Source organism: Acinonyx jubatus, chromosome A1, assembly GCF_027475565.1.
Source record: "Acinonyx jubatus isolate Ajub_Pintada_27869175 chromosome A1, VMU_Ajub_asm_v1.0, whole genome shotgun sequence".
Lineage (NCBI taxonomy): Eukaryota > Metazoa > Chordata > Mammalia > Carnivora > Felidae > Acinonyx > Acinonyx jubatus.
This window is the reverse complement of record NC_069380.1, coordinates 107955130-107981993: the sequence shown is the minus strand read 5'-3', so window position 1 is coordinate 107981993 and position 26864 is coordinate 107955130. Positions and strand designations below refer to the sequence as shown.

Genomic DNA, 26864 nt, shown 5'->3' with positions numbered 1-26864 from the left:
GATGGTTTTGAGATGCATAGGGCTCCTCTGAAGTTCTGGCTGGCTGGAGCAGTGCCTTTGGTGGTGGCCATCCTGAGCGTGCATCCTTGTACTGGGTGTCTCTCTTTCCCTGTTTCCTCCCCCTTGGAATCTTGTTCCCAAATATACTACCTAACTGCACAGAAGCACTGGTCTCAGGCCCGCTTTCAGGAGAACCCAGGCACTTGTGCAAGAAGGCTGGCTCATTCCACTGTCAATTAATAAAGTAAAGATTTCCGGCACACAGGGATTAAATCTTAGCCTGAGAGACTAATCACCGATCACTGCAACAATGAGCCCAAGCTGACCCAGACAAAAGTCAGGCGGTGGTGTGGCATGACTCACCAAATTGTGGAAATAAAGGTTGTAGGCAGCAGCTGTTATTTAAAAAATCATTTTATTTATTAAAACATCTTCATTTACCAAGGCACTTCAGTAGCTTTCACAAAAATATGGTTTTTATCCAGGTGAAGCATCTGCTTTTGGAGTACCGTGGTAACATAATCATAAAAGACAGTTACACTGAACACAAAATATCTCCCAATGTTACACGACTGAAGTGAGCAACTCTGAAAGACTGTGAACACAGTTTAACTTTCTTCTTTGTAATTTTTTCCCATGATTAGGTATCACAAAAGGAACTCTTATAGTGACGTCATTTTTGGCACTCAGAGAAGTGCTTGTGGCTAAGGCTGATTTCTTTGCACAAAGGGCAATGGCAGGCCATCGCCAGAGTGATTCTGGGTTGGAAAAAAAACAACAAAGACACAAACCAGGAGGCTGAAGAACAAGCCTTTCCTAAAGTCTATTCTGAAGGGCAAATAACTTAAGCAGAAAAAGACATAACAAACAAATGAACAAACAAAACACAAATATACAAAATCTACATTATAGTTTTGAGAAAAGAGATGAGTTTGCTTGCCTCTCTTTCTCACTGATACACTTCCTTCCAATCATACATCAGAAACCACAGAAGCTAAGAGATGTGATTCACACAGCAGTGGAAAACAAGAATAAAAGATTCAATGATGTACCTTGTATGGGCCTGGACAAGCCCAAGGCTTTGATCAGATGTAAACAAGTCAACCCAGTAGTCACACTGAGTGGTACCAGAACTCACAAATCAATGCACTTGCCCTTCTTCCATTATCTGCTCAGTTCCCTCTGTATTAATTACCTTTAGGTTCCCTCAGATCTGTGCTCTCCTGTCTGGGGGAGCAACAATCCCACTTAATACCCCTTAAGACTAAGAAAGTGTGAGAAAGCAAACCCTCTGTGCAATTATTTGTTTTCCTCTAAAGTGCACCACTAGAGGGAAATGGGGAGAAGATTTGGGGGGATAATTAGACCTCCAGTTTTGTCAGGAGTCTTTTCAGGTGGCCTGAAATTAAGATGTAAATTTAGCAGGTGCCTCTCTTATTCTTCCAAGTCCCATTGGTTCTGGCGAACAGTTAACTTCTTAGGGAGTGCCAAGTCCACCATCCACCAAATCCGGGAGTTAAGATGTATCTAAATTTGTCACTCTGGAGGGAAGGTAATGCCCTAGAGCCACATGCAACCTCTGAGTCTGGGTGTCCAGCCAGGAGCAAGTCAGACACAGAGGCAAGAGCATGAAGGGTGGAGATGTCCACTGCTGAAGGGCTCAGTGTCTGCACAACAGCACAAGCTGTTTCTGACAAGACCCTGTCCCTCTCCTCACCTTCTCCCCCACTGGATGCTGTGTTATAAGGCTGTACTTTTAAGCACTTTGGAGCTTTCTTCACCATCTTTTAACATCCTTGTGTGGCTTGGAGTTTGCCTGTACTTTATCCTACAAAAACAAACAAAACTAGTGTTAGCAATGAATCTTTAAAAAAATGTCTACCAGTCTCTAAATAGTCAAACAAAACCCAGAACTGAGATGATCTCACTAAGGGGGAAAAAATCTTACAGCAGATTCTAAAAGGTTTCTCCTGGTCTCTCGTTGTCCCAGAGCTTCTGGGGTGGTGGAGATGCACATGGTGACACTGTGGTCTGTCTCAGACCAGACAGGACAGTCTCTAAGCACCTTGCCATTTCTAACCCTCTGATGGCTAAACTAGCCCATGGTGTCTGGGAGAGTTTGTAGGGAACTCTCAGCCAGGCCTGGACCCAGTGCATCAACACTGCAACCCAGCAACCCAGCACAACCTTACCCTTTGACCCTCAGCATCTGGTCAATGGTGTCTGGGAGAGGGGTGCCAAAGCTCTCTGGGAGGAACAAGGTGAGAATGGCTGTCAGGATAGTCAGACTTCCCATGAGAATGTAGGGCAGGAAGCGGTCGTAGGCACCTATGGCAAAGACAGAACTCTAAGCGAGGGATGCAGTCAGACTTGGCCTCCCTTCCTCCCTTTGTGCTCCCAGGACTCTAAAGGGGACCAGGTGCCTTCTCAGCCTCTGCATCTCCCACAGTCTGAGCTACCAGATTGAAACCTGGCACCTGGACAGGTCTCAGAACCCAGAGTTGGCACAGACGTGCCCAGAGGTCCTGCAGTGCCTCACGGTACAGGGGAGGGGTGCGGGCCGGGAGGAGGGCACTATTCCTGTCTCCCAATGCTGCATTTCCATGGAACTCGAGGTTCTCATTCAGGTACAGCAGTAACTCCTCTACCTCTCTAGATATGTCACAACCCGCTCACTTTGCCTTAAGGCCAGATAATGTGTTTCTGTTTGTCAGATTCATGTAGCATGTTCACAACATGTTCTGGGTACTTTCAAGGCGGCCACCAACCCTCCCCAAAGATGTGCAGGCTGGGGGTGTGCAGGAGGGAGAAGCTGCCATGGGGAAATAATTCCAAAGAAGAGAAAAATTATGCCCTGTTACATAAAATGGCACAAGGCATATCTTTACACAGTATAGAACCATGGTGTAAAACCAAAGTGTTCCAAATTACGGTAATTCTCAGTTCATCCATCAGACGTCTTGAATGGGCATCCTTCCCTCCATGTTCCTTTTATACTCTGATTCCAAGAAGAAATTTCTTCAATTAAGTACATGGGCTCCCTATACCATGCTGCAGTTTCTTAGGACAAGGGAACTAGATTCTTTGATGGAAGGCCTGGGATAGCCAGAGCAGAAACAAAACTCTACTTATCTCACTGATTTCTAGCTAGTGCGTAGGTCGTTTTCTGTTACAAGTGAGTGCCTCCTCTACAGTGTGCCTGGACACAGGCCCTCTCTAGGCATAGATCTGGTACTGGATGGATCCCATCTGCTGTGTGTGCCTGCTTTGCTGTTAACAACCCACCAGAGCTCACATTAAAGGCAATCAGTGCTTCCACGCCACGGCTCCTGCATGCCCCAGCCCACAGGACTTACCGAGGTAAACAAAGTAGGGGGACAGGATGCTCCCCAGGCGGGATGCTGTGGAGCTGACCCCCACACCCATGTTTCTGACCACTGTGGGATACAGCTCGGCTGTGTACACGTAGACCATGGAAAAGGCAGCAGTGACTCCAAACTTGCCCACCATCACCAGGACAGTGGCCAAGTAATACAAATCTGGAAAGGCAAAGGGAAGGAAGTAGAAGGCACCAACCCATGGTATGCTGCTATTAGGCATTTTGTATCTTTTTTCCCGAAGCAAACATATTTTCTCCTTTCTGGGATATGGGGGACAGTTTCTCTAATGACCTTCTGTGGGATAAGAAGCTGTAGCCAAGATATCCCTCCAAGTTGCTTCCTGAGAGGAGGCTGGGACCCACAGCTGTGTGAGGACATGCCCTTCTCAGCCTATAGACCACCGAAGTGAGCCTCTCAATAGCCCAAGGAAACCTGCTCTAGTCCAGAAGTCACTAAAGACATGCCTGGCGAGGGGTCAGGTGGCACCCCAGAACCGCACACTGCAGGCACTGTGGAATCAATGAATGACCTGTGGATGAATGGGGTTCCATTCTAACTCATTTCATGCTTTCCCTCACACAGACCTTGACAATTCATAGGACAGCAGATCCCCAGGAATAATCCTATCTATCCTGCTCGCTGTACCAATGAGGCACAGTGGCCTGTGGGTCACCCTGAGCTCTGGTGTGAGCTCTATGTATATATGCCATGCCTGTGCAGAACACTGCCAGGCTCAGGCGCCCACAAACAACCACCAGAGGCCCCCATATTCATGTATCTGGATACCATGATGGAATACGAAGGTCCACACACTGTTCTGTGAATTCTGGAAAAAGGTTGCCTCCTTATCCCATCAGTAGGATACCAAGATGGTTTTAAAAATAAAATCCACTTGAGGCACCTGAGTGGCTCAGCTGGTGAAGCATCTGACTTCAGCTCAGGTCATGATCTCATGGTTTGTGAGTTCAAGCCCCACATCGGGCTCTCTGCTGACAGTGCTGAGTGTTGCTCTCTCTTTCCGTACTCCACTCACGTGCATGCACATGCTCTCTCCCTCTCTCTCTGTCTCTCTCTCTCAAAAAAAAAAAAAAAAAAAAACATTGGGGCTCCTGGGTGGCTCAGTCAGTTGAGTATCCAACTCTTGGTTTTGGCTCAGGTCATGATCTTATGGTTTGTGAGTCTGAGCCCCACATCGGGCTCTGCACAGACAGCATGTAGCCTGCTTGGGATTCTCTCTCCCTCTCTTTCTCTCTTCCACTTCCCCACACATGCTCACTTTCTCTCTCTCAAATATAAATAAGATAAACATTAAAAAAAAATCCAGCTAGGGGCGCCTGGGTGGCTCAGTCGGTTAAGCATCCGACTTCAGCTCAGGTCACGATCTCACGGTCCGCGAGTTCGAGCCCCGCGTCGGGCTCTGGGCTGATGGCTCAGAGCCTGGAGCCTGCTTCCGATTCTGTGTCTCCCTCTCTCTCTGCCCCTCCCCCGTTCATGCTCTGTCTCTCTCTGTCTCAAAAATAAATACACGTTAAAAAAAAAAAATTAAAAAAAAAATCAAAAAAAAAAAAATCCAGCTAATGGCCTGTGAGACCCATGAGGTGCCTGGCCCGTTCCTTCTCCATCCCTTCACCTCTTACCAGCTCCCTCCTTCTCCTCAGACATGCCAGAGTTATTCCCTCCTCAGGGTCTCTGCCTCTGCTGTTTCTTCAGCCTGAAATGCTCTATGTGTAGACCCTCTCACGGTCTTCTCCATCATTCCATCTACGTCCTTGCTCACTTGCAAATGCCTGTTCTTCAGGGACACTGTCCATGACTGCTCTATTTAAACTAGCTCTCCACTGTCCTTTATTGTTATTATCAAAGGTGACCCAGTCTGCACCATATTAACCATTTTATTTACTGGTTTGTTGTCTTCACGACTAGTGTGTGAACTCCAGGAGGGCCTGGGGTTCTGTCTGACTTGTTTAATTCTGCGTCTTTAGCCCCAAGCACAGCACTTGGTCCACAGAGGCACTCCGGAGCTACTTATTGAATAAATACATGACTAACATAGGCCCAGGTTCAAGAGTAATGGGGTTGGCTCTTTCTTCCCCCTTACTCTGCAGAGGACACATATGCACACCTTAACTTGGGAGAGTTAATGCTCACCACCAGCTCTCACCACTCCCCCAAAGCCCAAGCCATGATGAGTGTCTGGTCCCAGGAGACACTTTCTCTTGATTTTTTTGATGGAGGATACAGATATGCAAGTAAGCTGTTTCTGCGTGATTTCATTTTCTTCATTAATGGGGGGACACAGCCTGGTAGAGAATGAGTGAGTCAGCAAAAACTCCAGACCACAGATGCATGTGGCCCCTACCTGGAGGCACCAGCTGCACGAAGAGGAGGACGCTACCACCCAGGAAGAGGGCGGTGGCCATGGAGTAGCGCCGAGGCAGGTGCTGTAGCAGCAGCCAGGCCAGCACGTATGCCGGGACTTCAACCACTGCCGACAGGAAGCAGTTCACATAGACATCCCCATGCAAGTTAGGAGTGTCAAGGGATAGCCCAAAATAGCCCACTGAGATGGTCATCCTGGAAAAGAGTGCGGGAGAAAGCTGGAGAAATAGCATCCACGTGCCTCCCAACCTCAACAACTTTTAAAGTACAATTAGCGCAGGAAATTTAAAACTATCCTCGCCAGGAGGACAGCGGGTTTAACCCTGAGCCTTACTTCTTAGAACAAAAGATAATTTCCTCCTAAACCCATGTTAACCCTGGACCACACCAATTTCAGAGCATTCCAAATAGAAATAGTCCCAGCAAAAAGGCTTATATGATTCAGGTAGAACCACCTCCAACGTGCTTCTCAGCTTTAAAAACCCTAAGCCAAAGTACTCACAAAAGCTACTTCCCTACCCTGTGACCCCCCACCCCTAAATCCAGCAAGTGCAGAAGGAGGGAGAGAATGAGAAAAGAGGCATGTGTCAAGTAAGGTGTGACAGGACTGGAGGGATAAGATAAAACAATCATTAGGTCAAACATTTGGAGAAAGACCTCCTAGCAGACCCGCCATCTGTGGCTCTCAGCCCAGAGGAGGATGGACAGAAGCGGCTGACCGCAGCCCCACTGTACTTGTGGACAAGGGGAGGAGCTCCCGATGGCAGGGCCACATCATCTCTCATCTACAAGCTTCCCAATGTCCCAGGCCTGGACCCTATCCCTGGTAGGCATTCTCTCTGCTGATGACCAACACTCTGGCAAACCAGACCTTTAGGCATTAGGATGTTTCGACTCATCTGTATGTTGAAACCACAGCTGGGACAATCAGGAAAAAGGAAGTGTCCAGGAGTCCCTGGGAAATCCAGAGGTGGAAGAGCACCTGGGTGAACCACAGAATAGGTGACTCATCATAGGCTGGCAAGTCTGTGGTGCAGGATGAACACTGGTCCTGTCTGAGGCCAACACAGGCGTGGTGCACTGCCCTGAGGGGTCCTAGGCAATTCCTTGGAAGTGAGTGACTCACAGTATCCTCCAGGGAGCAAAATAGCTGGCTGCCTCAAAACTGACAGCTCCAGTAACAAAGGACACTGAGATGAAGCCTGCTGTTCTCACCCAGCAAGCTCAGGTATTCTACAATCCCAAGGGTCTGGCCACTGAGCCAATGCTACCAAGGCACTAGGCTGTGCCCCCTGCTCTGGTAACTCACAAATGCCCTCCTGACACACTTGGTGAAATGCCTCACTAAAAGGAGCCTGAGGACATCTTGGCTATGGGCCCTGCCTTCAGGACAATCTGTGAACATCCCAAAGGGAGGATGTCCTGCTTCCACATTCCCAGACAGTACTTAGCAGTCTCTGTAATGGGAAGGACATAACGTTTTCACTTAGCTCCTTCTTAAAGACCTCCCCTGTCCTCGTCAGTCACTGTGTGAGGTGCAGGGGACAGAAACAAACTAGGGCCCACAGTGATCAAGGATCTGCCTCAGGACCTGGACGGTTTCCCCAAAGACCCCACAGCTTCCCAAAAAGCCCCCACAACAGATTTCATTCTCCTTTTCTGAGATTCCATCAAGCTAAAAATTGTGACATGCCCACTTCTTTCACTGCAAGGCAGATCCCTTACGCTTTCTGATGACACAGGCTTTCAATTTGGTCTGAGACACACATTTGCAAATGAGAGGCCTGACAGCCACTGCCAGAAGCTTTGTCAGGAAGCCTCAGGTAGGTCTCACTTACGCACCACAGAATTATGGACATGACAGTGACCATTCGGATATTCCGGGTTTGAAGCAGATCCAGAATGCTGTGGGACTGTTGTTTCTTGGAACTCAGGTCTTGTAGCTGCAGGAATGATATGACAAGGGTATGGGATGGAGAGGCTGGAGACTCAGAGATTCAATAACACGCCTGAACCCTATCATCTTAGCTTTCTGCGTCTCCAAGTTGGCGAGTGTTTTATGTTTCTTTCTTGAAAAGAAAAAGTGTGCTGAGTGTATCTTACGCTGCTGCAGAAGGCATCCCCAGGCCTTGTCGATGACACATTAGTGAGCAAGAATAAGGAAAAGTAGGTGACCCGTCCCTCAGGGGATGCAGCCAAGGCAGAGGCCCAGGCTGACAGCTCCTTCTCTGCCCCACCCCCAGCCACCATCAGTGGCCACATTCCAGGGAGGCCTCCCGAGCATTCCTTCCTGAGGCTGGCTCCCTGCCCTCTGGGTCAGAGAGAGAAACTGGCTGTGCACTTTATTGATTTGATATTTTTAAAGAATTAATGTTTTGAGTCCTCATACCATGTAGTTATTGGGTTACTTCCAAGGAAAAAAATTTCAGATAGAAAAACAGGAAAATTGACCTCAGCTTCACCCAGAGTAACTTCCTATGAAATTTGGCACAGCCAAGGACATTAATAAACCACACGTCTAAACACACTGATGTTGCTTTCTTAAGCAAACCCAGCTTTGGAGTTTGTTTTTCTCAAGTTAGCAGTTCAACCAAAGGTCAAATTTTGACTTTAATGGAGCCCCTGAAATAGCCTCATTTCCTCAAAGATGCCAGTGGGGCTTATGGGTTCACCCAGACTGACCCCTCACTGAAAAGCCACCAAAGCTACCACACTTAAAAGCCCTCCCTGCCATCTACTCCCGCCCTGCCATATGTGTGTCAGAGGCCCTTCCAGTACGTGCTGGGTGGGAGCTGTTGCTGGGCCAGCACTTAACTGTGAGGCAGGCAGGGCTGTTGGTGGCCAGCAGCTTCTCTGATGCCTGTAATAACTGGTCTCCCTTTCCTAAACCCTGGTCTGCACCTGAGTCCTGAGTGTTTCTCACGTTCCTTCTGCACACTTCAGCATGACTGCTAGTGGCTGTTCTCACAACCTTGTCTTCCCATCAGATCAGAGACACATTCCAGGACCCCATCAGCCAGCAATTACAACTTCTAACCTCTTGTGGTAGTCATGAGACTAAGGAAAACTGCCTGCTCTAGATGGTGGAAGGAGAGGGAACAGGAGGGAGAATCAAGACCCAGGAATAAGGCAGAGCCAGGAAATTACCCATGGCACATGAGAATAGGGTTTGCAGAGAGGGGTGGCATAGGCGGAAGAGGCAGATATCAAAAAGGAGCTAGCTCCAAGATGATATGCAACACGAGTGACTGGTGGGTGGAAGGACACTGGACATTTCTAACTCCAAACCTACTTTTGCTCCATATTTTATGTACTATTTTTTTTTAAGATGAGAAACTACCTAAGACATGAGAAACAATAATTTCCCATGATGCCAACTTCATGCAAGTCCTATTACTCAGAGTGTTTCTTATTCAAATTAATGGTTTAACTATATGATTGCCTAGAAGAGAATTACATAAGTATGACAACCAAAGGTGAAGGTGAAGAGATTTGGACAACTGGTACCTTCTCCTCAACATGTGAATTTGAACAGGACCTGCTGCAGGGCAGCTGGGGCTTGGGCAGAGAGAGGGCTGGGCTCCTGCGTGGTGCTGGCCTAAAATCATGGTCACGGACACCCTCTGCCCAGCTCCCTCATGGCGCTTACCTCACTTGAGTCAAAGATAGTTGAGGGTGCAACAATTCCATTGATTTTGGCAGCCCTGCGGATGATGACCTCTGCCTCTTCAAATCGTCCCTGAGAGATGAGCCATCGGGGGGACTCTGGGATGAACCTGGATGTATAAGCAATAATCTCACTGGGACAGTCCTGCCCAACAGACCAGGTGCAGCATAAGTGGAAGTGGGAAATGGGGTTTTAGAGTCTACGTTTGGGGGATGTCTGGTGTTTCCAAGCGAGAAGCAAAGAGACGGTTGACACTATACGCACTAATGACCTGAAGTGTGAGCTTTTGAGTACCCTCAAGAGTGCACAAAATTTGGAGGGTCCTGCACACCGGGACGAGATTCCTTCTTAGGCTGGCCACCTCCATTTCTAAAGAACGGTGGTGCCACCTGCTGGACACTGAGGAGAAAGGCACAAGATAAGTTCCTGAAGCCTGGCTTCTGTCCTGGGCCTGGCCCAGCCCAGACTCTTGCCCTGTTGTACTTTCCTACTTGTCCCCAGCATCCACAGAAGCTTCTGCACTGGCCTCTTAGCCTGTAGTTTTTCCTTACTTCCCACCCCTGCTGCATCCAAATGACTTGTCAGATCCCCTGCCTATGTTTATCAAAGCACCTGGGACTTTAAGACTTTATGGATCTTATTTTCTACCTCACCAAATGGACTCTGCCCTTTGGTCATGACCAGGAAGGACTCATGCTCTGCTCTGTGTCCTCTCCCACTATGCTCTGTAATGCTCTCTGCTCTAAGGGGAGCAGTGATCTCACCAACCCCACCTGCAAGGGGCAATTCCTGCCTCAGCTGCTCTGCTGTGTTCCCACTCTTGGTATGGACAGACTCCTCTTTGCCTGTCCAAGTCCTCTATCTTGGAAGCCCATATGGAGCCTGGCTTCCTCCGTGTAAGCCAGGGGACTCTCACTTCCAGTGCTCTCCCTCTTCTCCCAGTGCCTGTGGTGTGAGGTCTTGGCAACACACAGCCGGAACCAGGGCCTAGGCACTCTTGTCAGTCTGATAACTTCCTGAAGGTCATACTAGACCCCATCATCTCCCGGCTACAACTTCTTCCTCTCCCTGCGCTTCAATAAACCCAGCACAGGACTGAGAACAAGTCTGTTGATGTCTGGGGATTTTGTTTTGTTTCCTTTTTGGCTTTTCCGGTAGGGAAAAAACATTCTGAAACAACTTACAACTAATTTACACTCCCTGTCTCTGGGAGCCCAAATAGGGATTTGTGGCTTGCTGCTGCCCCCTAGTGAAGGCCAGGTGGAAGACATCCTGCGGATGGGCACCCCTGGGCACAGGCGACACTCACCACCAGAGCGCGGCACACAGCACCCCCGGCACCGTCAGCGCCAGCAGCAGCATCCGCCAGTCTCTGATGAAGTAAGCAAACAGTGGCAGCAGCATGTAGCCAAACGCATAAAATATGCACACTCCTAACGTGGAGAATATAATACGAACCGACTTGCCAAGGATTTCTGTTCCTGTTCAAAACAAGGGAGGAGTCATGTTAGCACTTTAATTTAGGTAATTTCCTTTTTGATTTTCTCTTACGTAATTTTCAACAGAAATGGAAACAGCCACGCCCTAGGAAACGGTGGGATTCTGAACCCCGTGCAGTCTGAGAGCCCAATGGGGGTGCCCCACGCTGGCCTCTTAGGCTCCTCAAGGACAGTTCTACCTTGAAAATTTTATCACTTCCCCAAGCTGTAAACTAAAGATGCCACGTTAGGCGTCAAAATGTAATCCTCATGTGAGGAAGAATTTATTAAAGGGGAAGTCACTATGAAGGATGCACATGGGGGCTTAAAGGAAATATTTTTAAGAAAAGATTATTCTATTAGACGTGAAGAGAAAGAAATAATCCTTTCAGCATACAACCCAAGGAACCCAAAGACCAATAAGCTAGAGTTGGATTCCTCCAAATAGTGAGAGTGGGACTTTCAGTGAGAACAGGCCAAAGTACTGCAGTGTGTTCTTGGAATTAAAACCCTAAACATCACGAGACTAAAGTCCATTCATATCAATTCGTTCTTTCCAGTCAGTTTCCCTGGACACAATGCTTTACAGAAGAGGCAGTTTTCTTCCTTGGCAAGCCTACCATTCATGGCCCTTGCTCCTCACATCATGTCTCCATCTTTCCTTAGCAACCTTAGCTCTGGGAAGGCTCTTTTTTTTTTAACAGATGATCTTGGGTAAATTCTAGTAAAGTGGCTATTGAATACTAATGGGGCCAAGGTCCACATCTCAGAGACCAGAAAAGAACTGGAATTCAGCCTTCAGGCTACCGTGCTCCTAGTGACTCAAGGCTGGGCACTCAGAGGACTCAATTTCACTGCCTACAAAACTAGGTTCAAGCAGTGCTGGTTGGTGTTGCTAGAGACCACTTCCCCTTGGGGGACATCATAGCTATCTCCAGACAGTGGGTGGTGGGATGATGGTGAAACACAGGATCAAGTACTCAACTCCAACTTGATGGCCATACCCAGGACAAATGCTGCCACATAGTTGGAGATCTGGCCCATGCCCACAAGGACAAACAGTACAGCAAACATCTCAAAGTTCTTCGAGAAGATCTGTAGGAAGCTGAAGCCTGTCTGCATGCCCATGGTCACAAACAGCACGTTCTTCCGACCAAACCTGGGAAGAGAGTGACAGAGATCCAGCTGGGAGGAGGTGGCAGAAATGGGCTCCACCAAGATGGGCTTCCCCCAGAGCTCTCCAGGGAGGGGCTGTGGACAGTGCTGCCAGGGTGCAGTACAAGGACAGTCCTGGTCTCCAGTCCCTGTGCTGTTACTTGCCCTCCCCACTCCCCAGGACCAATGTTCAGCCCAGGCACCAGGAATGCCCCCAAGGTAGTGCCAGAAATATGATAATGATTGCAAGGGATTGAAATGTATTCATTATGCTTACACCCATACATTCAGAATGTAGCTTTTTACGAGAGAACTGGTTTACTTTGGAGGATGATGGAGAAACAAGTCATTTTAAATGAAGACTGGTAAATAAAGGAAAAGAAACAATTGTCACATATCCAAAGCATGTCAATAGGAACCAATAATACGTGAGGGGAAATATCATTTTATGAAAGTATTCCAACTATTAAATGAAAGAGAAGTGATAAAATTAGAATATCACCATATTATAATCTTTAATAAATGGACAGATTTGGGAATTAGGTTTCAGTGACTGCTAACGGTCTTTTTATGAAAAGATAACTGAATACTGCATGCATGATTTCTAGTCTCACTAAAGAGTATGAACCTGAATCTGATCAAGTCTCTATATCCAACTACCAATATGCAAGAGACACAGAGAAAAGAGGAATATGCTGAAGTGCACCCTGAGTATGCAATCAGCAAAATCCAGACGAGAAAATTCTACAGAGGAACAATCCAGAGTGCAAGAGATAAAATATATGGTAAAGAAAAGGATAGAGGCAGAATCCCTTAATCAAGTAGACTAAAAGACATATCAAAAACTTTTTAAGTGGCCAAGACTAGACTTGTGTTTAAGGATGCACATCGGGAGGATAAAACTACAAAAAACCCACAAGGAAGTAATTAGTATAAAAGTCAGGCTGAGGGGCACGTGGGTGGCTCAGTTGGTTAAGCATCTGACTTCGGCTCAGATCATGATCTCACGGTTTGTGAGTTTGAGCCCTGCATTGGGCTCTGTGCTGACAGCTCAGAACCTGGAGCCTGCTTCAGGTTCTGTGTCTGCCTCTCTCTCTGCTCCTCCCCCACTCATGCTCTGTCTCTCAAAAATAAATAAATGTTAAAAAATTTTTTTAAGTGAGCCTGGTGGTTACCTATGGTGGAGAGAGGCTGTTGTACTTGAGACGGGACATGTGCATGGGGGCTCCTGGGTGGCCAGCAAGGTTCTATTTCTCGACTCAGTGGTAGTTACAAGGTTATTTCCCTGGAATAAGTCATCAATCCACCACACACTTGTTCTGTGTGGTTTTCTCTATGTTCATTTAAAAAATGTTTTTTAACTGTTGGTTTTTTGGGGGGTTTGTTCTGTTTTAAAGATAGTATCACAGTCAGAGAAGAACAAGTCAACGTATTTCAACCAACCTAGCAGGTTCAGCTGGAGTCTGGCCAGGGCTGGCTGATACCCATTTTCATTCAATGAATGTTTACTTGAACCTCAATTATATACTAGGCACTAGGGATACTTCTGGATTATAAAAAAAAAAAAAAAATTGTTGTTTCTACCCTCAAGGGACTTACAGTCTACAGTTGGTGGGACAGACAGTAATCACATTCTAATCAAACAACCACACTACTGAAAGTACAATTACACATGGACACAAGCGCACTGAATGATCACCACTCAGGTTCACAAGGGATACAACAAAAGAAACTACTCTGGCCTGGGACTAGGGGTTGGGGATGTGGGCATTCAGGGAAGGGATGCCTGATGATGGGGAGCTGATGAGGCCCGAAAAAGAAGTTATTACTGACAAAGGGAAGTAGGCAAAAGGGACCAAGCATTCACAGTATAGTGGAGGAGACCAACATTAATCAGATGATAACACCTCTTAATTACCAATTTCTGATCAGTGCAATGGAGAAAAGGCACAAGGAAGCAGGAGTTGGCCTTCATGGTTGAGGAAGGTCAGGGTGATTGGGGAACACAGAGAAGAGCATACACAAGTGCAGCTGGAGGAGACAGGAGGACATGCGCAGCCAGCAGCCAGCCTGAGTGGCATCAGCTGTTCAACAGAAGGCTGCCGGGGTCAGTGTGTGTGTGGGGGAACCAAACCGCACAAGGCCTTGGTGCCATGTTAAAGAGTCTGGTGCTTGTCTCCAATGAAACAGGTTTAATCTTTGTTTTTGGTGCTAATGGCATCCAGTAGGTAGAGGCCAGAGATGTTCTAAACATCCTAAAATGCCCAGGATAGTCTCCCACAGCACAGAATTTTCTGGCTCAAAATATCAATAGTGCCAAGGTTGAGAAACCCTGGTCTAGAAGGAGACCATCTCCCCCTGCATTGTTCCATAACAAGAGTATCCTACACACAAACCTAGGGACGGCCCCTTCCTATAAGGAGACAGGGATAACCTTTACCCATGCCTTCCCTTCCCATGGGTTCCCTGGGATGGTAGGGAAGAGAAAGACCCAGGGAATCCTTACATAGCACCAGTTTTTGGCAGTCCAGGGCTGGGATCAGAAATGCTCGCTGTTAAAGTCTGTCAACAAAATGTCAACCACACATAGGTTAGAAAACCAGGAAATATCTGACTACTTCTTTCTAGGGCTATGCCCTCTTGTAATTCACACACAAGAAGGTAACTCGGTATCTTCAGGTAAAATGCTGCGACAACCCAGGATTATTTTAACTGCTCTTGAATTTCAGGCTTATTAACATTCTAGAAAGGAGACTAAATCTTTGCCCTATACAAAAAGTTACTGTTGATACCCTAGACAAGTTGAGGGCATGAATCTACTGCTCTGAGGTCATTTCTTTGGCATGAGGTCATTTTTTTGAGCCAGCTTACTTAGAAGTAATGAGATCAGAAACTGTCCATCCCGGCGAGCCTGGTGCCTCCCATAGGGGTGCAGACAAACTTGAGAGGTGATGCTAGGAGCTGAAGGCAGGGCTGCACCTACAACAGCTACACTTTTAGCTGCTTCATTTACTTGACATAGATGACCCTACTTAAAAGAAGTCTGCCCACGTTTTTTACGTTTTTAAAATACTGCACTTGCCCTTTAGAAGGCTAAGGTAGTCCTCAATGTACTCATTAATTTTCCTTCTACTGTTTGCTTGGGATCACATCTGCGGAACTTGAACACTTTCCTCAGGCATTCATGGTGTTCCTGGTAATCAGGTTCTCGGGCTAGCCCACAAAGATCTACTTAACCCATGACATAGTTGACCCAGGAAAATGCACTAAGTTTCAACTTTGAACTTGGGGTACTTCCTCCTTGATTTTTACATCAAGGAAATTCCTCTGAGTCTTAGCTGCCACTCAACCCTGTGAGAGGAGATTTCCTACCGACCAGCCCATTTGGAAGGTCTCAAAGAGCAGTCCTGGGCAGCCCCTGTTCTCACTCTACACCCTTCCCAGGCAATCTCCTCCACACTCGGGGGCTTTGCCAAGGGTTCTACGGAGCTGATGATTCCCAAATGTGTTTCTCCGGCTCAAACCTCTCATGGAGCACCATAGCTGTACATCCAACTGCAGGCCCATTTCATCCACTCAGGCCTCTCCCAGTCACACCAGATTCAGAACACTCAAACTGAGCTCCACTCTTCTCCTAAAGACATGGTCCTCTTCCAGAGTCCTTTGTCTCAGAGAAGGGCTCTGTTGTACAGGCCCCAAATCTTCCTTCTTCTCCTGCATCCAACACACAGCCAAGGGCTGTTGGTTGGACCTCCTACCTCTCTTCTCCATTTCTACCACTGTCAGCCTGGTCCAAGCCATCATTTCCCACATAAATACTGTGACAGCCTCTTATGTGGTCTCTCCACAACCCCTCTTTCTCCCTTTCAGTCCTTTCTCTGCAAAATTATCAGATAATCGTTTAAAAAAAAAAATACAAATCTGATTATACCACACTCCTGTTTTTACAAAACTCTCAGCTCCCCACTACTCTGTGACTAAAGCCCAAATTCCTGTCCATCAGCTAAGCTTGGCCTGCTCTTCTGCTTGGGCCTCCATGTGTCACGCTTCCTCTTCATACCACTCTCCACACATCCACCAAAGAGGACTTTTTTCCAGGTTCTAAAGTGTGCCGTCTCTTCTGGAGTCTAGTCTTAAGTACAGCTCTCTTTGCCCAGAATGCTCCTTCCTCTCTGCACCCCTTTATCGCTGGCCAGTTTATACTCCTCTTTCAACTCCCAGCACATTGTCATCTCGTCGGGGTAGCTTCTCCTGGCCTCCTCTGTCAGACTCTCTCTTAGCTTCCTGTACTATTTCTCTGTATCACTTACACCACAAAGGACAAGTACATGCCTCAATTAGTTGCTTAGTACATTCTGCCTTGATAGAAGGCAAATTCTGGAAGAGCAAGGCCCGAGAACAGTAGTCCACACAAAACAGAGCATCAAGGCTCTTTGGGCCCAAATCCTAGCTCTGCCACTTGCTGGCTTTGTGACCGTACAAGCTATTTAACTCCTGTGGGTTTCATTTTCCCTGTCTGTAAAAATAAGAGTAAGAATACTTCCTATTTCATAGGGTTATGATGAGATTATTTGTTCTTTCTTTTAAATTTGTACAGTGCTTATGAGAATGTCTAGTACATCTTAGGTGCCATGTATTTGTTAGATAAATATAAGTAATCAACTGATGCTTACTGCTAGATTAAAGATCTAGGGAAGCAAGGTCTTTCCTCCAAAAGAGCAAGTGTCTCAGGCTCGTCTAGAATTGTCAATCAGTGGTCATGGCCCACCTGACTCTTTAATGCTCACTGGTGACTGCGGGAATTTGATCCTTTTCTAATTTTTTTTTTAACTTTATTTATTTATTTTTGAGACACAGACAAAGAGCATGAGAGAGAGAAGGGCAGAGAGAAAGAGAGAGAAAGAGAAGGAGGGAATCTGCACTGTCAGCACGGAACTGGATGTGGGGCTCAAACTCACAAACCATGAGATTATGACCTGAGACGAAACCAAGGGTTGGACACTCAACCAACTAAGCCACCCACGCACTCCGACCCTTTTCTAATGGCTAGATGACACTTGGAAAACACAAATCTAGTGAGAAATGCATTTATTTCTCATGAAGAAAGGATTCTCAGGCAAAAACAATAATCTAAACATGCCAGAACACCACCCTGAGTTTGTGCTATGGGACAATATGACTTTGTTCTTTAAAAAAATTTTTTTTTAATTTATTTTTGAGACAGAAAGAGACAGAGCATGAGCAGGGGAGGGGCAGAGAGAGGGGGAGGCATAGAATCCAAAGCAGGCTCCAGGCTAGGAGCTGTCCGCACAGAGCCCAATGTGGGGCTCGAACACACAAAACATGAGATCATGACCTAAGCCGAAGTGGGACACTTAACTGACTGAGCCACCCAGACACCCCTGACTTTGTTCTTAAGGTAGGATGACATTCTCATCCTGAACTTCTCTATTAAACCCCAACCAGCTAGGAGAATGCTGGGACTCCACTGGGTGATCCAGTACAGCCAAGGACCTTGGGTGAAGGCTATTCTTCTCACTGTGGACTTCTCCAACAGACATTGGAGCCCTAGAGTAAAAAGACAGGGTATAATGGATCCCTCTGAGGACTTCATGGAAACTATGGACCTTCCTCCAGAAAAAAATGCTCACATACAATCTCTAAAATTTTGCACATAATTTCAAGAGTAGGTGAACTCCCTAAGCCATGAATGGAACTTGAGTTAAAAACCTTGGAATTACACAAATAAGCTGCTTATGGGCCAAAATAGCACATTTTCTGCTTGTTGTGAAGTAGGTAACATAACCAAAGGTCTCTTAGCTAAGAGGCACCATCCCCATGAACCCAAGAGTTCTGCCTGTTATGCCACTACCAGCTAGTGAGATCTCCTCTCACCATGCAGAGAGAATGATGGTTTGGAAAATACAGAGGTGGCCATTCATTGTAGGCCTTAAGATCTACGAAAAATTCATCTGCATGTGTGTGGTGTCTACCTCTCCAAAGCTCAGGGACACGAAAGAGTCACCTAGGGAAAGCCAACTAGGCTGGTACAAGAAGTGAATTATGGCATATTTCTGGTTCAGTGGGATCATGGATATAATTCGCTCAGATTATTCTGCTAAGCAAGAATTAGAGAGGAGGTTGTTAGGTCTCTTTACCTGGTATGGAGTATATACTATAGACACAGCTTCCTCTTCTTTTAAAACACAAGGCCCTGGGCTGAGAGACTATCATCTGAAGTCAAGCGCCAGGCACGTACATGCTCCTTGCTCGGTCCCATGGTCCCCTGCAGCTGCAGGAGACAGACACCCACCTTACCTGTCTGAGAGCTGCCCCGAAATGAAGGAGCCCACCAGCACACCCACGAAAAACAAGGAGACCGTGAGTGGGGCCTTCCAGTCGTCCTCACACACCAGGTTCCACTGTAAGGGAGCAAAGGGACATATCACTCACTTCTTTTGTTAAATGTTTTAAATTTAAGACTTCTTGTTAAATTAAATGAGAATATCCTGCATCCCTGCAGGTTCTGTTTACATTACTGCACCGGTGCATGACCTCATTCAGGCAGGCAAAGGCTCATGTGGGCAGCGAAGCAGAGAGGAGGTTGCCCCTCACAGGGAGAGTGGGCCCCTCCCATCCTGTTTTTCATGGCTTTCAGCTCCATTGTTTTGCTACCAATTTGAGGAGGGGGGGACAGGCAGGGAGCAAATACTGTGGCCTTTCATGGTCACTTCTAAGAATCTGTGGATGGGGCAGGGTACTCTTTCAGTGGGGTTGAGGCCATTAGGATGAATGGCACAGGAATGGGTCTAGAGTGGGACTCTGGGGCTCTAAGAGTCAAGGCATCCAGGAAAGGACTGAGGCCAGAGGGCCCGGAATGCATCATGTGGATCTGTTCTTGCAGCTGGACCCAGGTCCCCACTCTGGGCCAGTGAGCCCTGGGATCCTTAATGCTGTGCTAAAAACACTAGGCCAAATTACAGCCAAGAGCTCTGAGCTGGGAAGCAAGAAACTGGGTTTAGCTTCTGCTCTACTATTAAGTGGTTATCCAATGTCAGGTAAGATTTTCCTCCCTCATTGTGCCTTAATTTCCCCATGTGTAAAACAGGGATCGAGGTACCGAACAGGCTGCTCCACTTGAGTTTCCCAGCTCCCAGTGCATAGTTCCATCTATAGTTACCATGAAAAGAGATCTGCAGGCATGGGGAAGCAGCTGAACACTCATATGGTGGGTTGCCCCAGCCTAACAAGGAGCCAAAAAAAAGAGAGGAAAGGACAAAACAAAAAGCTTAGTGGTTCCCAGAAAAATGTTTCCCAGAACAGAGAAAGATGGTGCTCAGTAATCACCAAGAAGGCTGCCCTCCAGGAATGCAGACCCTTGCCTGTCTGGTGCCAGGCTGCTGGCCTGCCCTCCATGGAGCCTGCTGGCTCCCCAGTAACAAAGGGGTGGGGCGATGTGCAGCTTCCAAGAAAGCATTTCTTCCAGGCCAGTGACAGGGGGAAAAACAAGTCTGCTTCCCTGCCCCACTGGGCATGTGTGCACATAGCCTCAGGGCACCTCAGAGAGGTGTGAGGCAGTCGATGAAGAACCCCCACAGCTAACAATAAGGGTCGCTTGGCCACATAACTGGCTCTCCACTCTGGAATAAGCATGCACCTTGGATGGGCTGAGAATGGTGTGGTGATCCTCACTGCAAGGAAGAGGTAGCAATCTGAAACTCAAATCTAGAGAAGTTTAGGGGCGCCTGAGTGGCTCAGTTGGTTAAGCATCTGACTTTGGCTCAGGTCATGATCTCATGGTTTGTGAGTCTGAGCCCCCCTTCTCTCTCTCTCTCTCTCTCTCTCTCTCTCTCTCTCTGTCTGTCCCTCATGGGATTCTCTCTCTCTGCCACTCGCTTACTTGTGCTCTCTCTCTCTCTCTCTCTCACACACACACACACACACACACACACACAAATCTAGACGAAGTCCAGATTAGCAGGAGGCAAGAATAGAGGAGCACCAAGGTCCAAATACTCAGGCAGCCCTCCTACCCCCGCAGCCTCAGTGGTGCTAGCATCTAGATACCATCTCTCTTCTAGGAGGGTGAGTGCTCCCAGGGCAGTCCTCATACAGACACGGCTGCTAGTCAGGATGGGAGTGACCAGGGAGTGAGAGCTGGGGGACTCGGTAATGGGGTGCGAGCCTCTGGCTCTTAGGTGTTAGAGCTTCAGGGGCCAGATTACGACTACCACCGCAGCTCCTGACTATGATGGGCTCTATTCCCAGCCAGCACGCATTACTTTTGTAGCAATGGAGATGCAAAACTGAAGAGTCAGTAGCTGCTTCTCAACAGGATTCGCATGAGGGGTGGGGACTGATACAGCTGAGCTAGACTGGAAATCCACAGGGGCTTCTATAGTGAGTTCTGGAGCAGTAGACCCCTCCCCCAACAATGTCAGGTCTCCTGATACAGGCTTATAGGGAATTCTGTGCTGACAAGGCCAGGTGTTACCTGAAACCAGGTCAGACTATCCCCTGCAGGAGACAAGGTGTCTGTCATGCTCATCTTGGGATAGATTCCCAGGGCATCTCTCCAGTACCTGCAGCCTCAATCCCGCCACTTGGTCCAGGCTGTCCTTACTCTGGGCAAGTGTGTAACTCCTTGGAGTAACTGGGCCCTTTATCCACCACTGAAGATTCTTAACAATCCTCAGGACCTGGTTTTGGGCCTCCAAAAGCAAACCTGGGTCGACACTTCCTTCCTACTGGCCACAGACAGCCTATGAGTAGGGTCAGGAAAGATAATAGGTCTCAAAAAATGAACACAAGGGCAGGCATGGACTAGATCCTACCCAGCCAACCCAACGTGTCAGCCACCAGGATTGCAGTGGGCTCCAGGATTTGGCTTGCATCCTCTTTAGCAGAGGTGGGCTGAGAAGCCCTTAGAGTCCAGGCTACGTATCAAGATTTGTGTTTGCAGAGGAATCTAGTGTTCCTATCCTGAGCTCGTGGCTCCCCAGCCGTGACTAAAGCAGCTATAGACTAGCTCATGGATGCTTCCTCTTGGTTCGTGGGATAGGCTGGTACTGGCTGATGATAGCAAGTCTCAGTGTTAGAACTAAATGTGTGTTTAAGATTCAGGTCATGAGTCTAGCATTGTGACCCCTCAGCTGGGTGAGCTGTGAAAACAGACAGCCTGAAAAAATCTAAGAGCCACTCTGGCAAGGGTCCAGACTTGCCATCCTTCCTGTTCAGAAGTGTGCCTCTCTACTGGTGATGGTTTCATGGATCTCTCTCAAAGCTTTTCAAATTGTACACTTTACTTATGTGTCATTTATTTTCTGTTATTTACACCTCAACAAAGCTGTTAATGTTTTTTTGTTTTAATGTTTATTTATTTTTGACAGAGAGAGACAGGGCATGAGTGGGGGAGGGGCAGAGTGAGAGGGAGACACAGAATCCAAAGCAGGCTCCAGGCTCTGAGCTGTCAGCACAGAGCCAGATGCGGGGCTGGAACTCACAGCGAGATCATGACCGTGAGATCATGACCGCAAGATCATGACCTGAGCCAAAGTTGGACGCTCAACCGACTGAGCCACCCAGGCGCCCCAAAGCTGTCAATGTTTTTAAGAAGAGAGAGAACTGTGTCTCTTGTATGCAGTATATAATTATAGCTGCTTCTCAGTTATGGGAAATAGAGATGTGATGTAGATCCCTGGGACTAAATGTTCTAACCTGTGAGTTGGCTGGAAGGGAAAAAAGACAGGGTCTGTGCCCACAGGGCAGAAATTCTTCCTGTGATGTACCTGGCCTGACCGCATCAATGGTCAGACACGCTATGCTGGTAAGCACCACCTGTTACTGAATGCCATGTGTTCCTACACACATTTCATCCTGCCTCCTGCTGCAGTTAATGGCAGATCCTTGCCCCAAGGCTGTCTGGGCAAGGAGACAAAGAATTTGCTGCCATATCCTCTATAACGCCTGGCAGTGCTCTACAGAGGAGAGGCTATTTGGTACATAGTTGAGTGAGGGAACAGATAATAAAAGGGCTGTTAACTTGCAACACCACAGTCTCTTTTGGGCTTGGACCTTAGGCTTGGCTGCTCAAGGCCCAGATGAACCCTGAGCTTCAATCTCTAGAATTTTTTTTCTTTTTTTTCTTTCTTTTTTTTTTCTATTTAACCCCCTCTCTGTGTCAGCTCTAAGAACTTTAACCCAGGGTGTTGGTTCTCAGCCAGCTAGAGCAGGGCTCAATCTGACCACTCATGTCTAGATGGTTCTACTAAGACTGTGTGTACAGGGGCCTCAGGGACCCAACAAGTAACTTCTCTGGTTGCCATGAGCTCCAAAGGCAGGGCTGAGGGTCTGCTCACTCTACTCTCCCTTGAGTGAGACATGTCAGCAAAGACCTAACAGTGAGGCACAAGCTCCGGGTCTTTCCACACTGAGTCAGCCCAGCCCTGCCTCCCCGGTTGATGTGGTTTTTCCTTCAGGCAGGCTTGTAGATAGCAGTGAGGGCTGTCCTATCTTCCAAGACTCGGTACCTGAGATAAGACTGACAGAAAAGCCAGTCCAGAGGAAGAGACTTTCCAGGACAATAAGGAGTGAGTCAAAGTATTGCCATGGGCTGGGGCAGGAGGCTTCAGAGAAGCAGAGAATGGCCAGAAGCAAGGAAACACACATGACTCCCAGGTCTTAGCTGAAGACACCCTAACTGATGGGTGCCAGAAGAGCTAGAAGTTTCTCAAAGAATCTTTCTGGCTGCTAGCTGGGCTAGAGAAATACCAAAAAGCAGGTGGGCCAGGCAGCCTGAGAAATCACCCAGGTTTCAGAAGAGGGGTAGTCCTGAATCAAGAAGCACTCAGATATTGGAGCAACACTGCAAGGTGGGGTGGCTGATTCTCTAGTACTCCAGGAATGACTGAGGGGCAGGGAAGAGGCCAGTCTAGAAGCACAGGGACCACCAAACTATTCCCGAAACATTCCCTTTCATCGCATTCCTTTTCACCTCCTTTCCGCCAATCCCAACACTTTGTCGCAGATCCATTTAGGGGCAAGCCACAGTTTGTGGGCTGGGAGGTTACATTTTCTTTAAAATATTTTGGTCAATGCTTTCTGACCACCTCCAAGTTTCCCTTCTATGAATTAAACTGTCCTTTCCTTCCTTAGCTCTCAAACTTTAGACAACATTTCTTAAGTTGTTCATTAATCCATTCACCAAAAATTTCCTTCAGTACCCTGTCTATATCCAGCCTCATGTCAGGGAGATGCAAAGAGGTAAATCTACCACAGCGTTTAGTACTACATGTACATACTTGATAACTTCAACAAGGAAAAACAATTAAACAGGAGACCTATGGTTTTCATCTTCTGTTGAAAAACAAATAGGAATTCAATACCAATGTACTTAAAAACACCTCTATGTATGATTTGGGGCTGAGGGCAGGCGTGAAACTTTATCAGACATGGAACTGGCTGCAGTGATGAGCAGGCCAGGTCCAGGTTGGAAGAAAATGGGTCTTAGAAAAATGGAGCCATCAGAATGTTAATGCAATAGCTTCCAGGGGTGACTATTCACCTAAGAGGGACAAACAGCCTTGGGCTTAAGAGTCAGACATTCCAGAATCCCAAAACAAAGGGCTAAGTAATGTATTAACCTTGTCTCCTTGCAAAGGCTGAAAATGTATATGTAGGTAAAAGGGCAGGCAGCTCTTATGAAACTGCCAAGACAGCTAAATAAACAGGCTAAATACAAAAAAGGAAAAGACTGACATTGGCAGCAATGTAGCTCAAGGACCCTTCCACTATAGCCGACCTTTGGGAGCTCATCAGTGCCACCACCAGTCTTAGCCCAAGACAGGATAGGGGCAGTGAAGCAAGAGCAAATGAGTAGGGTAAGCCAAGGGACTCTAGAAGTCAGGGTAAAATCCAAAGAGATGCCATGAGCTTCTCGTGAATTCACTGCTTCCCCTTTCATTGGGCAGCCAGAAGTAGAATTTGCAGGGACTCCTGTGTCATGAAGTATGGCTTCCCCTTGGTGGCCTCAGCAAGCAACCTGAGGGACAGCCTCTGCTTTCACAACTCACTGGCTTCCAAGGGTGTGACAGACTTGCTTGTGACGGTAGGAGCGAGGACTTGTAATGACTAGGACTTTTGATTCTCTGTCGACTCTTGGGTCACAAAGCACTGTCAGCTACCTCCATTCAGTGCCTCTCTTGTCAAGTATTAATACCTCAGGACAGTGGAATGATTATCACTAGCTGAGAGATCCCAGTGGGGCTCAGATCACACTCCTATTACATATACATGGCAGTAAGGAAGCACAGATGCTGGGGACATCAAACATCCAAACATACAGAGCACAAGCGTGCGCATCCATGGACACAAAAGGCTCAAGGCAGTGATCAGACTCCCTTGAAGGGTGACAGCCTCCAGAAGCAACATAAAAGGGGCCTCCAGAACCCCTGGGGGCTTACAGGAGGGTTTGATGCCATATCAGGACCTGTGCACACTCCCTTTTAGAACTCTCCCTGTGAACCCTGCCCTCCTTCCAGGTTGTTTCCAGCTGTTCCAGGCTGGAGCTAAACATTCCAGATGCAGCGAGATGCCATTGTCAGGAAGCTTTCTCTCATCTGTGAATCCCTGATCCTGACACTTTGTGAACCTGGGCACCTAGGTGCCTATGGAGGACTCTTTTCACTGCTCTGCTAGTTCATTTCTGCTTGAGACCCCAGGGAGTCCAGTGTCTGAATAAGATGCAAAGCACATCTACAAGCATCCGTTAACGTGATGCCATACATGTAGTACTAATGACTGCAGGGTCACTGGGGGAGACAAAGCTACCCAAAAAGAAAATCCAAGGGGTTGGGGAATAAGAAGCACCCCCCCCCATGCTTCCTATGAACTAAAGTTGTATGCTTTAAATCTGCCCAACGACATGGCCTTTGAATATTCTACAGCATTCCAGGTGAACAAGTCAGCCTGAATCGATGTTCAGATGAATGGGTCCTATAATTCTGGTAACTAAACATAAGCAAAAGGTAAACAATCTCTGATAGGGTATGACTAGACCGACATTTTGGGTGAGGGTGGGTGAGGAAAGAGTAACTGGAGAAAGGAGCACCGTGACTATTTTATACACATGCTTCCCTTAGTTTTACAAGTTCTTTTTTTTTTTTAACATTTTTATTTATTTTTGCGACAGAGAGAGACAGAGCATGAATGGGGGAGGGGCAGAGAGAGAAGGAGACACAGAATCAGAAGCAGGCTCCAGGCTCTGATCCATCAGCCCAGAGCCCGACGTGGGGCTCCAACTCACAGACCGTGAGATCGTGACTTGAGCTGAAGTCGGACGCTCAACCGAATGAGCCAACCAGGCGCCCCTACAAGTTCTTAAGAAAGGAGTGTTTCTCTCTGAACAGATGCCAAGAGGCTAGAGAAAAAGCGGTGACAGACCCTTGGCCCAAGCTCTGAATTTGCTCAACACCCCCATCTCCATCTAGAAAAAGTCTTTGATTATTCACCGTCTTAGAGTATCTTAGGGACCACCGTGGCCTTCTTGGCACCCTCTTCAAGGTGGCCATTAACAGGCGGCTAATAGGACACTCGTGCTGGTAGGGGCATGGTCTGGTTGGAAGTCACTTCTCAAAGCGTTGCCTGGAGGATGCCCACTTTGAGGTGGATAGTGTATTGGGGGAGAGAGAGTGACAGCATCCAGCGCACACCTTGTGGGGTGCAGTGAGAAGGTCCTCCCCACGTCCTCGGCCCCGGGGCTAGTACGCACCTCAGTCACGATGGTGGACAGGTAGATGTCCTGGCTAAACTCCCAGCCATCCAGGCAGCTCTCCTGCTCCAGTTGCTCCAGATCCAAGTCGCGCCCCGGCTCCAGCCCCAGTGCCGAGAAGTTGGCGATCGCCGCCAGCCGGTAGCGCCGGCAGCTGTGAGGCACCTCGCGACCGTCCTGCAGCCGCAGCGGGATACTGTGGTTGCGCCACGCGCTGCTCAGGTTCGCGGTGTCGGGCACCCGGCAGCGGTGCTCCGGGGTCGGCGTCAAGAACACGACTGACATTCCATTGAAGCCGTTGGGGATGATGCTGGCGCTGAGCAGGAAGAAGATGAGGCGCTGGAAGGGCCCCCACTCGCCCAGGAAGGCGGTCACCTCGTCGTAGTCCCGCATGCCGCCTTCGGCGGCCAGCGGCGCGCTGCCCGGGGTCGAAGGACGCGGGGGCGCGCGGCAGCGCAAGGGGGCGGGGGCGGGGGCGGGGGGTGGAGCGTGCGCGTGCGCGTGCGCGCCAGGTCCTCGCCGCGCGACCCAGAGAGGGAGGGGCGGTTTGTCGGCCCTCTGACTGAACGGGCTGTCGCGCTCCAGACGCCATAGCGGCCTGCCTGCAGAGACCTGCTTTACATAGAGCTCGAGGCTGGGGCGGGATCTGGGCTTAGCGGCGCAGACGGAGAGGCGGGACTGGGTCTGTGCGTGACGGCGGGTGGGCGGGCCCCAGCCGCTGCGCGCACCTGTGGCTCTCACGGGGCGCAGATCTGGGGTCTAGCTGGTTGGCGCCGGACCTTTGCAGGAACAGTCTTGGTCTTGCAACCCAGGTAGCCGTGGTTCGGCTTAGGAAGGCAGTGAGACTCGGCGCCTCGGCGTCTGGCCCAGCGCGGAGCCAGGGGAGGGGATGGCTAGACCACCCGAGTGCGAGGGTCAAGTATAAAAATACCGTCCCTCCACCCCCGCCAACTTTTTACTGACTTCTCTTGAGGGACTGTGACTGGCCCAGAGTCTCCCTGCCAGTTAACTGACCTTGACACCGCCCATCCTTGTAA

The 26864-nt window shown here is 48.3% G+C and overlaps 1 protein-coding gene across 4 annotated transcripts; it reads right to left on the bottom strand.

Annotated features, from left to right (window-relative positions):
• Positions 1-396: 396 nt before the first annotated feature.
• Positions 397-26341, bottom strand: LOC106970687 (organic cation/carnitine transporter 2). Of its 4 annotated transcripts, none has more exons than XM_053220718.1 (10): positions 25828-26320; positions 18378-18481; positions 11890-12063; positions 10736-10798; positions 9409-9535; positions 7602-7702; positions 5740-5954; positions 3357-3539; positions 2193-2328; positions 397-1828 (listed from the first exon to the last, which is right to left on the bottom strand). In XM_053220718.1, exons 1-10 carry the CDS (start codon positions 26218-26220, stop codon positions 1741-1743), a joined length of 1584 nt encoding a protein of 527 aa, XP_053076693.1. In that variant the 5' UTR covers positions 26221-26320; the 3' UTR covers positions 397-1740. The 4 variants fall into 4 exon arrangements, 3 of the variants coding, with proteins under 3 accessions (XP_053076693.1, XP_014922843.2, XP_026932534.1); XM_015067357.3 differs by having other exon boundaries at positions 10736-10907; positions 11909-12063; positions 25828-26313; XM_027076733.2 differs by lacking the exon at positions 11890-12063 and having other exon boundaries at positions 25828-26335.
• Between the last annotated feature and the right edge of the window lie 523 nt (positions 26342-26864).

Bases quoted from the DNA above. Each gene is read 5' to 3' on its own strand.
- LOC106970687 (XM_015067357.3), bottom strand. From the start codon at position 26,220: ATGCGGGACTACGACGAGGTGACCGCCTTCCTGGGCGAGTGGGGGCCC. The intron at 9,536-10,735 runs GTGAGTGTCGCC...TTATACATCCAG, and splicing joins CTGTGTGCCGCGCTCTGGTG to GTTCATCCCAGAGTCCCCCC. The intron at 1,829-2,192 runs GTAAGGTTGTGC...TTGTTTTTGTAG, and splicing joins CAGATGCTGAGGGTCAAAGG to GATAAAGTACAGGCAAACTC.